General features: G+C 35.1%; 1 protein-coding gene across 1 annotated transcript in view; it reads left to right on the top strand.

Annotated features, from left to right (window-relative positions):
- cactin (cactin, spliceosome C complex subunit) overlaps nt 1–13,520 on the top strand; it is a 207,379-nt gene extending 193,859 nt beyond the window's left edge. Inside the window, exons 19-20 of the mRNA XM_090402413.1 lie at nt 5,655–5,717; nt 13,183–13,520. Of these exons, the coding sequence (XP_090258539.1) occupies nt 5,655–5,717; nt 13,183–13,308 (189 nt within the window). The 3' untranslated portion in view covers nt 13,309–13,520. The remainder of the gene's footprint in view (nt 1–5,654; nt 5,718–13,182) is intronic.
- The last annotated feature ends 261 nt before the right edge of the window (nt 13,521–13,781 follow it).

The following is a 13,781-nucleotide window of genomic DNA, read 5'->3' as shown; positions in this document are numbered from 1 at the left end:
TAGTACCGATCTTTAACTCTGGTGATGTTGAGTTGGGGTTTGTTTTCAGATTTGTTCCAGTAGCTGACTTTTCGCTGTTCGCCCTGGTTCCCTGGCAAAAACAACGGGGGCCTTGTTTAACCGGGCGACGCCCCAGCCGGCATGAAATTTTGTCATGTTGTACCATCATTTTTTATTTTGGTTTAACCAATAAGAATACAATTTGGTCGGCTAAATCCCAAATTGCCAGCCCATCCTCGTTCGTTCAGTATCAAAGTAGATACCCAACAGGGTGCACCACAAGAAGGTGAGGATTGGACATTAGGTCAGAAGCCCTGGTCGGTTCTCCGCATTCCTTTAAAGGCTATGTGGAGGTCTCCTCTCAGTTATACAGCTTTGACCCTTAAGCACCCTCTGATATTTATATGTTTATCTTACATTCTGATGAAGTCCAAGTTTAGACGAAACTAGTAGTGTCATTAAAATTTTAAAATATATATATATTGAGTAGAGTTGGAGTTAGCTACATCCCTATCTGACACCCTGATTTACTTCTGTCTCTTCTGTTAATTTCTTACCTAATTGTAGCTGTAATTTTGTATCTTTATATAAACTTTGGATAGCCTTGTTTTTTCATTATATTCCATAGTTTTTCTCTGTGTATTTTATCAAAAGCTTTCTTGTAATCTATAAAGGCCATATGAGTCTCTAAATTAATTCTCATTTTTTTAAAATAATTTTATTAGCACATAAATTATTCACTGTTCAGCTGAACACTGAAGAGCAAAGATGTTTTTGGGAATTTGTTTATTTCAGAATGCTGTGCTCAGATATAAGAATTTACAGTGTTGAAGTTTTAGTAAAGTTAACTGTTATATAACAAAATGACTATAACAAACAGCTGAAACACCCTGACTGCGGTCTGATAAGTACAATCCTATTTTAAACGAAATTTATTGTAGCAAACTATTCTTGCAATCTTTGAGTTTGTTATAGTGAGAGATGACTGTGTTATTTGCAAAAATAATATTTAGTAATATTTTATTGAACAATATTCTCACCATAATATAATATAGCAAAATTACTTTTTTTTTTAATAATTAAGATTTTTTAAATTTATTTTATTTTATTTTTTTTAATGTTGGGTCCATACACAGGAGGTTGGTTGGTCAACCTATAGTACATTAGTACTGTGTGTGGGTAAACAAAGATGTTTACACCAAACAAACAAAGTTTAGATGCACTTTATTGTAGCTTATCAGTGTGGTGCTATTGAATAATATCCTAGTAATACCAAAGCGATTCATTCTGAAATCAGTCCAAGCAACTAGGTTTCATAGAAATTAATGCTCTGATAGAATGGTTAATCTTATCTGCACAGTCTAGTATGTGAAAGCGTAAATTATTCTCATACCATTGTTTTGTGGGATGAATAACCTTGCTACACTGGCTAATTTACCTTCTACAAAGCTCTTATATTGTTATTTTTCAATTTTCATGTGTAAAATGAATTTTTCCTTTAATCATAGATGGTATGTTAATTAATGTCATATGTTTTTCATTTCTCATGTTTATATTATTAGTTTGTTGAGAAGTTGAATTATATTAATAGTCTGTGTGATCAAAAGTTCTTAGGATAAAGGAAGTCGTTAATATGTTTCATTGATTCGAGTTTTGTACATGCGAAATGAAAAACATATGACATTAATTAACACACCAATTTTCTGAAATATCATGGCTTTCAAATCCATTGTCACTATACAAGTTTTATTACTTTCACCTAAACACCATAACCCTTTCAACAAACGTCCTGGAGTTTATAATTTTCCATGTTGATGTGGCCTTTCTTACATAGGACAGACTTTTACAAATTTGGAAATAAGACAAAAAGAACATATTAGAGACATGAATAACAACAGAGAAGACAGCTCAGGTCTAGCTTTCCACTTCTCCCACACCCACCATAATATTAAATAGGACAAGATCTCCATGCCTGACATAGAGGACAACTTCAATACCTGTAACATCAAAAAAATCTATGATGGTTATCCACTTACAATGTGCACTGAGAGCAACCAAGGAATGATTCTGTGTGATATTTGTAAGTCACTTATTAGATCTTTAGCACATCAGACTTTTCTGACCACTAGCACACACATTTACTGAACAATGATTGATTCATGCCAGCTTCCATGTTTTCTATTTTTTAGCTATCCCTTTATTGTATTTTTTTTTAACCCTAACCCAGAAGAAGCCACCAGCATATGTGATGAAACTAGTCAGTATAATCATTTGTAATACTATGGTCTAATAAAACCCAATGTCAGTTATTTGAAAGCTAGTTGCATTTAACAATTTGGTGTTGGTTAACTTTGAAAAAAAAAAGTGTCACTAAATTATAAAGATGGAAGCTCAGGAAAATTTATTTAAAAAGGAATAATCATTATATCATTATACACTGCTTGGAAAGAAGCCAATGGATACTATAGTGTGAGGAGCAAACAGCCATGGTACCCACTTTAATAAGATATAGAACTTCCTCCTTTTGCTGTGATGACTGCAGCACTTCTATGGGGCATAATTTCCACAAGCATACAATAGTGATCAGTGGGAATTTCAGACCAATTTTCCCTGTAGGCATGTAATGAGGTCCTAGACTGTTGTGAAAAGGACGTCCCTTGATCTCACTTGATGCTCCAGTTCATCCTACAGATGTTCAGTAGGGTTGAGATCAGGGCTCTGTGGAAGCCAGTCAAGTCTCGTGATGTTCATGTCCACAAACCATGCAGTTACAGCAGCAGTCTTATGACACAGTGCAGTTTCATAGAAACACTATAAAGTGGAAAGCATTGCATTGTCCAGAATGTTCAGATATTTCTTGGAGTTCAGTTTCACGGCACCACAAACAGAAAACCATACACCAGTTAAAACAGGACCATACCATCACACTGCCACTTTCAAATTTCATAGTTGGGAATACACACTCTGGTAAGAGATGTTCACCAGGTATCTGCTACACCCAAGCCCATCCATTTGCTTGGTTGAGGATGTAATGTGATTCATCACTCCATAACATAGCTTTCCATGTCCTACTGTATTCGCTCTTTGCACCATTGAAGATGATGCTGAATGTTGATTTGTATATTGTGGTCCTACCTTGGAAACCCATGATGTGAGACTTGGTTCTAACGTTTTTGTGCAGAATTATGTTCCAATCGATGACTGAAAGTCTACATTCAATTTGTCAGCCAAAAAAATGGCAGTTTTTAACGTATCATCCTTTATAGCACTCTACAGTTAGCAAGAAATGAGTGATTATGGGTGGCTTTTATTATAGTAATATAGATTGGAATGAAGAGACTGCTGGGGTCAAAGAGAATGAATTTTGGAGTTTTTGAGAGACATTTACCTTAGGCAGTACGTAACATAGGGTACTGGATTTGATCATCTCATCAGATGATGTTATTAAAAATGTGGTGTCAAATCTTCCACCAGTTGGTGAGAGTGACCATGAGGTGATCACTTCCAGAGTGGCTAACCATATGAGGACTTCTGTTAGAAAGGAATATATGTGGAATTATAAGGCTGGTGATTACAAAAAGCTAAGGAGACAGCTTGCAGCAATAACTGGGAATGAAGAACTGGATGGAAAGGATATTAATGTTGCTTGTGCCCTAATCAAGAACTACCTGGTGGAGGCAATATCAGAATGTATTCCAAAGGTCAAGAGGTTAAATAGAAGCAGGTGTGAAATGAATGAATCAAGAGGTAGGTATGCAATCTGGAAGAAGCACAAGATGAGTGGTAATAATAACCAGTTGCATGAGGAGAACAAGGAGCAGGCAAGAAAGGTGACTCTTGATAAGTGGAGCAAGAGTGCAGTATTAGTAGTAGTTAGTTAATGGGGCTAAAAAATCTTAGGGAGTTTTTTTCAGTATGTGGCCAGTAGAAGAAAGAATGATTATGGAAAGATGATGATGGCTGGTGAAAATGGTGCAGTGATGACTGCTGCAGAGGAATAGTTCAGGCATTTAATGAGCAATTCATAAAGATATTTCATTATGGTCAATGTGACATCATGCAGAACTTGAATCACATTTCTGGACTTGGTCCAGTGCAAGACTTATGATCAAAAGATATGTAAAACTTGATGTTAATAAGGCTGTAGGACTTGATATTTTGAGGGAATGTTCTGGGGAGTTAACAATTTTTACATATCTTTTGATCATGAGTCTGGCACTGGGCCAAGTCCAAGGAGTGGAAAGAGGGCAAAAGTGTTCCAATTCATAAGGGAGGTGATAAGACTAAGGTTTTGAATTATAGGCCAGTCTGTGTCTGGAGTTGAAGTTAGTTAGGATCAAGATTCAGAATTGGTTGACAATAGAAAAATATTCTATGATGGATAGCATGGGTTTGTTAGAGGAAGATCATGTTTTAGCAATCTGTTTACTTATTATAACAAGGTGACAGTGCATTGGATAAGGGCGATGCATACACAGCGGTATATTTAGATTCTGCAAAGGCCTTTGATAAATTGCCACATGACAAGCTGGTAATTAAATTGGAACAGATAGGGCTAGACAGATTAGTGCACTGGATTGGATATTGGCCGTTTGATAGGTATCAGCAAGTTGTCCGTGGAGGAGTGATATCCCAGAAGAGGAAAGTTACTAGTGATGTACCCCAATGATCTATTTTGGGTTCGTTGCTGTTTAATTTATATGTGAATGATATTGGGAGAGATCTGAATGGTGATATGCAGTTTTTTGCAGATGATGCAAAATTGGGAAGAACTATCAGGAGTAGAGCAGATACTGTGGCTTTGCATGAGGACTTGAATACACTGGCTGGATGGGCAAATGAGTGGGGTTGTCATTGTCATTTCAGTGTTGCGAAGTGGAAGATTTTGAAATTTGGGAAGCAAAGATCAAATGTAGAGCACACAATTGGTCAAAATATCTTGGAAAAGTTGGAGGTGGTAGAGTAAACGAGAGATGTGGGAGTGATTGTGGACATATTTTGAAGAGAGAACAGTGGATAATAGTAGTGTTGCGGAAGGCACTGACTTATAGAAGTAAGGATGTTATGGTTCTGTGGATTATTTTGCATATATTTGGTCACCTGGTTTTCAAAAAGATGATGTAATGGAAAGAGTCCATAGATGATTGACTAAGGTGGTTTCTGGTCTGTGGAATGTCAAGCATGAAGACAAATTGAAAAAATGCAATTTGCAGAAACTGGTGGATAGGATAGGGGATATGATTGAGACATATAAGTTATGGGTTATTACCAGGTTAATGTAGAGGAGGTTTAGCATAGAATGGGTGAAGACAGAGAGAGATGAAGAGGTCATCCCTGGAATCTGTATGAAGAAAGTGAGCAAGGGGGTGAGAAGAAGGTTTTTTGCATGGAAAGTAGTTATTGATTGGAATGCATTGCCTAAGAGTGTGGTGAGTGCAGAGATGGTGAACATATTTATGATGCAGTATGATAAACTGTGTGTGTGTGTGTGTGTGTGTGTGACAGTGGAACCTCTCATGATGAGTCTTTTTGACTCCATGGAGGTTTGATAATAATAAAGAAAACATCCATGGAAGTTTGATAACATTAAAAAAGAGAAAATGTGATTAATTTTCAGTCTTTTATATATATGTATAATTTTTTTCCCCCACCAGACTCCCTGTGATGATAATAAAGATTTTGCCATACTCAGATTTCGTGCTGGGCCTCCTTATGAAGTAAGTGCATGTTGCTGCTAATCATTAATTTGGAGAATTTTGATTTTTCAAGAAATACTCTATATATTTATTATTCAAAAATGTTTAATTTAGATCAGTCATTCAATTTTCCATATGAATACTCTGGAAAGTAAAATTGATCATAAAAAAAACTTTTTTGAGCACTTGAGATTATTTTATTAGTTTAAGATTTAATACTGTTTTGCTATTTCAAAAATATTTTAAAATAGCAAACCAGTATTTGAAAAATTTGTCAAACAGCTTACCTGAAATGAATGGACTATATTGTTAAACTGTGAATGAAACTATGTTGTGTATTTTGTTTTTTTCATTCACATTTAACATTGTTTATTATATATTAATCATGACTTGTATAAAAGTTATTTATTAATCCTTATTTAAGAATTATTATTTAAGTATTTATTCTGAATTTAATCAGCTATTAATTAATTAAACAATAATATGTGTATAATTTATTGTAACTTATATATATATATATATATATATTGTAACGTGAATATTATTATAGTTATCTGTATGCGAAATGAAAGAGTTGATTAAGTAGCTCTAATATTCTATTTATTGTGTTTTTATTAACTCAATGTAGTGGTATAGCCTTATGCAACATTAACGAAAATGTTTACGTTTATTTGTTGTCATGGGAACACATGAAGTAAATGAGCGTGAGCTTGGAGAAGGATAATAAAAAAATAAAAGGTAACGGGAGTTAGAAGAGAAATTTTGAAGCGAGAGGAAGCAAGGGTATAAACTAGTGAAGTGGAAGTAAATGAAAGGTTCTCAAGGGCAGAAGTCAAAAGGGATAATATTTATAAGCGAGCAAGAACGAAGCGAATCTTATAGTTAGCTGAAGGTGAAGTCAGCAGTAATAATAACAAGAAATCAATGCCGTAATCGGATAATATAAAAAAAACTGGACGTTCAGTGAAGAATTCTGAATAAACCAGTTAGTCTAGAATTGCGACTTATTTCTAATTTGCCCTAAGGAGAACTGCACAGTGTTTAATTAGTTAATGAGTGGTAACAAGGATAAATGAAGTACCCTACAGTTGATATCTAGAATTGTGAAGCGTGATTAATAGTGCTTTAGTTATAACTGTGGAGAAGTCTTATAGATGTGTTTTTAAGAATAATAAATATATTTTGAAAGTATACTCACAACGTGATTGATGTACTAGGAACTGTTTCTGGTAAGGACTGTCATATTGATTTATTTCAATGCATGAAATAAATTCTTCGAGATTGGGAATTGAAAATAAAAATTGTTTGAGAGATATTTACAGCAATTAGTGCCTGTGTTGTTCTTTAAGTGTATAGCATGGCTGAGAATTGCGTGAAAACTGATTAGATAAGAAGTTCTATTATATTTAATTAAGTGTAGGAACTTTGTGACTCAGAAACTGAGAAAGTGTATGTGAAGGTTTGGAAGATTGAACTAATATGATTGACTTGACCTAATGTTTAACTTAATTCTATTGTTTAAAATTAGAGGTAGAATTTATGTATGTGTCATATAGCTTATATTAAATATTTTATTTTGTTAATCTAATTATTGTGTTTGCCTGAATTCCTTTTTATTGCACCGTTCATAAAAATTCGAATCTTGCGGGAATCCCAAGTGGAAAATAAAATACTTCGGCCAGAATGAATGAGGAGACTGCTAACTAACTATGAATTGATCCTGCTATTTTATATAGACTAATCTAAGGATAGAGTGGCGCAGTATAATAGAAAATTCTCTACCCTTGAATTGGTGATCAAGTTACAATTAGTTATTTTTTTTTATGAAAGTGACTTGTAACAAGATGGCGGATTCGAACATGAAGAAGAGAACGTCACGACAATATAAAGGAAAGCCATTTTTAAAGCCGTTTGGTAATTTCAAAAACTACTTACATAAAATAGTAATCATTCTGATTACTATTTCTGCTTCTACATATTTGTTAGCAATAGCATATAGTTATGAGAATAATATTTATGAATGACTCATTTTTCTTCTATCATGACCATTATATTACTGAGAAAATACAATTAGGATAACAATTAAACATCATAGCATATGTGAAAATGTAGTGCTTGACAAAACAGTTAGTCAAAAAAAAAACCTTTCAGGTGAAGTAATATTGGGATCAAGAAACAAAAAAGAGTGTTCATTGGGCTGGAGCCCCTCAACCATATAGACAAAAATTCAAGTAAATATTCAAGATGTACACTGCATCCCTCCCCCATGGGCAAGATGAGTCGTGTTTGTAGCTGATATAAATTGGAGGTATATGGTGCAACTGTGTCTGGGTGAAATAGCTGTGAAAAGGGAACTGATGGGGCTTGAAAAGAGGTATTGTGATAGGATGCCACGTTGAAGGCCTATCTGTTCAACAAATTAGGCCATCCCAGGTCAGCATTTAGTGATTACATGCTGAGATGGAAGCACAGGGAGTCAACTGCAAACTCTGTGAAGGATAACATGTTAAACTGCCATTTATTATTATTATTACATAACACCTCCAGGGAGTCCAAAGACTCATCGAGGGAGGGAACCTGCTCTACAACTCTCCATCTCCATCCTGCCACCAACCACAACTACCTTCATCATCTACACCAACGGCATCTACCGCTGACCACCACCACTAGCATTTTCACAGACAATCACAAACATCCATGCCCACGGCGGGATTCTAACCTGCAGCCTTTTGGCTGGAGAGCGGATATGCTAAGCACTCGGCCAACCAGGCCATTTGTTCGCTGTCACATTGAATGTAGACTTCCGGGCATCGACTGGAACACAAATCCTCACAAAACCATTCAGAACCAATGCTCACGATATGGGTTTCCATAGTAGGACTGCAATATGCAAACCCTACATTACCCAACCAAATATGCAGCATCGTGTGCAGTGGAATGTAGAATCTTGGAAAGCTGTGTTATGGTGCAATGAATCCCATTACACCGTCTACTGAGCAGATACCTGGGCCTTAAACCTCTGTTGTGTGACGAACATTGAACTCCGAGAGGTATCTGAACATTCTGGACAATGCTTCCTACTTTGTGGCATTTCTATGGAACTGACTCATCTCTTTTAGCAAGACTGCCCTGTGTCAAAAGGTTGCTGCTGCATAGTTTGTGGACATGAATGTCACCACACTTGACTGACCTCCACAGTACCTTGATCTCAACCCTACTGAACATCTGTGGAATGTATTTTGAGAGTCAGGTGAGATGAAGGAACGTCTGCCCCAGCATAGTCCAGGACCTCATTATATGCCTACAGGAAGAATGCTCCAAAATTTCTTGATCATTTTCATATGCTCTTGGAAAGTATGCCCCATAATAGAATTGCTGCAGTCATCACAGCGAAAGGAGGTAAGATGAGCACCATGGCTGTTTGTTCCTCACACCGTGGTGTCCATTGACTTTTTTCTAAGCAATGTATAGTGGATCCTGTTGTAATAGGTTTCACGGTATAATAAGAACACAGATGGTTAAGAAAATAACTATTTATTAACTTAAAAGCTAATATTTCGCTGGTATTATATCCAGCATCTTCAGAGCACACAACACAAAACAAACTTTGTGTTGTATGCTTCAGAGCACACAACACAAAGTTTGTTTTGTGTTGTGTGCTCTGAAGATGCTGGATATAATACCAGCGAAATATTAGCTTTTAAGTTAATAAATAGTTATTTTCTTAACCATCTGTGTTCTTATTATACCGTGAAACCTATTACAACATGTCTGACGAACACATAAGCCTATCCACACGTATAGTGAATCCTGTTCTTTTCTCCTTGATTAGTAATTCACTGATATATGTTATAAACTCTGAAGATTTCAAAAACTGAATTTCTGGGATTGTTACCAGCTGACCTTTTAATCGGTTAGGATGTAGTTTCATTCTTGACAAATGTTATTATGGCATGATTTTCCTGCAGATATCTAAATTATATGACTTTGTTAGTGAGTGTCGGCTATAGGAAACTTGTAGGGGCTAGTGGATAGTTTGCCATAGTGAATTTCTTTCAGCACAGCACTATGTGAGTCAAATGTATAAACACGGGATATTTTTTCTGCAAAAATAAACTACACAAGCAAAGGGAAGAACTGCTATGGGTTTTTCTTTTTCTTCTGCTTTAGCAAATTATTGCATAGACCACTTTGAACAACACATACTTATTACTTCTCTCTCAAGCCATCATAATAATTCTGTTATGTTTCATCGTTGCTGTTTGAGGTCTACAAAGAAAGTTTCAAAAGTTTCATCAAATTCCTGATATGTATCGGTGTATCCTCAAGGGTGTGCAGGATATTATGATAGTACTACATGAAAAGTTACACCATTACTAACTTCTGGTCAACAATTTTCCTCCAAGTTAATGTGTTATCTGTCAAGGCTCCAATATTATCAGATCTTATATTTCTGTCTTTTAAGGTGCTTTTTACTGTATCTATCTACATCTTAGTTTTCCTGCCAGTCTGGCAAAGAATGCTTGTTTTGCTAATCTTTCCTCCCTCATTCTATTTAAGTGGCCAAGTTTTAAAATGTTGCTTCACAAAATTAATTCTCTCCATCCAATCAAAACATTGGTGTATTGTGCATGCATTTTATGCTTCAGATTCTCTGCTGAAATCAGAACTGTTATTAAGGATGCCTTCAACTCTAATGGTTACATTAGAGTTGAAGGCATCTCCTCTAGTCTCCGTTTCATCGTCCAATCTCCTCAACTTATTTTGAGTCTCCGTTTCATCGTCAGAGGTATATCTGACAAAAAGTCACTAGACTTTTATGTCAAATAAATCTTCATATCTCTTTCCATCTGGTTTTAAAATTAGCTTACTACATTTTCAAAAAGTTCAACTTCCCATCAGATGTTTACAGAAGACATTTCTATAAAAATATTTTTGTACCTTTGCTCAAGGAAGGGTGAGGTCAGTCTTACAAACTTGTGCTACATGGTCCTGGTCCTCAGAAAAGCCATCTCACTTCACTTTGAGAGTATTCAGATCTTCACTTGGCCTTTACACCTTACAATACACTATTCCTCTTTTCAACAAATATCTGAAGAGGAATAAAGTGCTGATGACATTACAAAACTAATGAATAGGAGAAATAGCATGGGTGAAAGTATACCGCTCTGGGGTAATCCAAGATTGGTGGGGAAAAATCCAAAGAAAGGAAGCAATCTCCATGACAAGTAGTGAACAGAGGAAATTGGCAGTGTGTCTGCATATAGTAACTAGTAAACCATAAGGTATTAGTTGGTAAACAAGCCTCTTTGTCTAATTGAACAAATACCTTGGAAATGATGACTGATCACAACTTTCTTGGCATCTTTCTGTGTCCAATGATAGGTAAGATTTAGGATATCTGCTGTGATATTCACATTGTTGGTCACTTATTAAATGGTGGGCCTCTAAGTGGTGAAGAAGTTAGCTATTGATATACACTTTTGATATTATCTGATAGATGCATTTAAGTCCTAGATGTTGCAGTTTGTGTTTATAATTTCACTTTTTGTAACCCTTTATTTTTGAGAGCAGTAGTCAAGTTGTTTTATATTCCTTCCTTCCCCCCTCCCTTTGTATCTGTTGAATGTAATGTCTGCTTTTGTGTTGGGCATTGAGTACAAAAATATGAAAATGGTATAGGTTAGGTGTTAATTCTGGAGAACATTTGGTATGTGGGGAGGATATATTATCAGAACCAGAAATTTTTTATAAAAAAGACCAGGTGAGGCATCTGTCCAGGAGCTTCCCTTATTTTTAGGTGATGGTATCCATTAGCCTTAGAAGGGACAAGAAAATTTGACTGCTGTTTATACAAGTAAATTTTCCCCCTACATTTGGCCCTTTCAAAGGTACAGAAATAGCAGGTTTTAACTGTGCATACCAACATCTGTCAACTATTCCATGAATTTGTCTTTTTTTTTTTTTTCATGTCAAAATTGAGGAAAAAAGAAGAAACTAGTTGCCATTTTTTTGAAGACTTGCAGATTATATTTAGGCAAATTCTTTGGAACAGCAGCAGAAAGAGAAAGAACAATATATCCTATAAAGAGGTGACGCATAGCTGCTGTGCATTATTTTTTTGTAGAATTGGAGAAGACTGGGAAAATACTGATAAACGCTAAAAAAAAGTTTTTGTTAGTATTTTATGTTTATCAGCAAATCTATCACTGATTGGATGGATTTGCATCGAGGTAATGTCAGAAGTAAAAGAGAAAATGTAATTCTATGGATGCAAAGGAGGCAGTCTTAGTAATATGTTTATGACGAGAAAGATAGGAGGTTTGTTTCCTGGGAAAAATGTCTTGTACAGATTTGTATGTTGTCAAAACTGGCAGAAATTTTATTTTTTGCAAGAAATAAAACAGCATTGAGTTTTGCAAGGATTTAACTTAACAAACTGAAGAAGGTAGGAGGAAAGAACTGAACTCTGTGGTATATCCCAGCATTAATTGTAAAGTTTGAGGATAATGATCATCTATCATGACAAGTAATGTGTAACCAGCGAGAAAGCTAGTAACCCAAACCATAAGATGGATCCTTAGTTAACAGGCTTATGTGCCAAACCAAATGCTTTAGAGAGATCAAGAATGACCATATAATATTCCTTGGTTTCATGGCATTTATCCAAAAGATAAGTGACATTAGCAAGAAGATCCTTAGATGTGATCCATTCTAGTGATTGTTTATTAGTTGAATGGCATTCAGTTAATACAACAAACATGATTTTTATAGATTTCTACATTACTCTACCATCAAATTTCTCCAATTGATCTCCTTTCAATTATATGTAAAGAATACTTGTTTTTCTCCAAGCTGCAGCCTAAACCAGTGGAATAGGAGAGTATCAAAATGCAATGCTGCAAAACAACCATCCACAGAGAAAATTTGAAACTGAAAAAATTTCAGTTTGCTGTAGCACAAGTCAATTATATACAGTTGACTTGCACTACAAATTTGTAGAGATCAAAAATAATGTAGTTCTGTACTAGTTACTCCCCCCCCCCAAGTCCAATCCACAAAAGATCGGTAATCTATACAACATTTACTACTTTAGTTGGGTTGGGGATTGTGTTATTTTCAGCTTCCAGCAAGCAGGATTGTTATTTTAACTTGGGCAATGAAATGCATGTTCTCCCTAAAGACATCCACAAACATTCATGCTAGCCTAGATAGAAGGAGGGAAGATGCTAACTAGGCTGTAGCTTCCAATGGTACACAATTTTCATATCAATCTGTTGTCCAAGAGGTTATAATGTTTTCTGGGATGCAGGGGAAACAAAATATGATTATTTGAAAAGTATTACCAAGAAATATAAGTGGAGGAATTTTGATGCAACTTCAAAATTTCTGAAAATACCTTTGAAAACTTGATTTAATTAAATTCATAATCAATTTTATTTAACAAATAAAAATATTAAGCATGGCAATTTTTCTTAAATTACAGGATATAGCTTTCAAAATTGTCAACAGAGAATGGGAGTATTCATATAAAAGAGGATTTCGCTGCCAGTTTCACAACAACATTTTTCAGCTGTGGTTCCACTTCAAGAGATATCGTTATAGAAGATAAAGTTGATGTGCATAAGCACATAATTTGTATATATATATATATATTTTACAAGAACTGTACAGATTTTTGATTAATTAAACCAGTGTCATTTTAAATTTTGGAAATTTTAATTTACATATAATTTGTGGGTTTTAAGTGTTAAATTTATACTTGCACTAGTTTGTGTGCATCTGTCTGTCACAGTTCAGTTAATAAAGTAATCAATGACAAGAGTTAAAAAAATTTTTTTTTTGGTGGAGCATATTCTTTAATTTTAATATTATTTTGTTATTATTTAACGTCATCGGACTGCACCTTTGTAATGTCTTTTTCTTATCAGTTGTAATACCGAGTATTGTTGTTGTTCTTCATGCACAAAACTTGATTATTCTTAATCCTTTTAGTTTATAGTTTTACCCCCCCCCCCCTCTCAAGGCCATAAATAAGCTATTTCACATTCTCAAAGTGTAGACACAGGAAAAACTTCTGGCTGG

This window comes from Typopeltis vanoorti, chromosome 13 (genome assembly GCF_054136105.1).
Source record: "Typopeltis vanoorti isolate ZY-2024b chromosome 13, IOZ_Tvanoo_1.0, whole genome shotgun sequence".
NCBI classification, from domain to species: Eukaryota; Metazoa; Arthropoda; class Arachnida; order Uropygi; family Thelyphonidae; genus Typopeltis; species Typopeltis vanoorti.
This window is presented reverse-complemented; position numbering and strand designations above follow the sequence as displayed.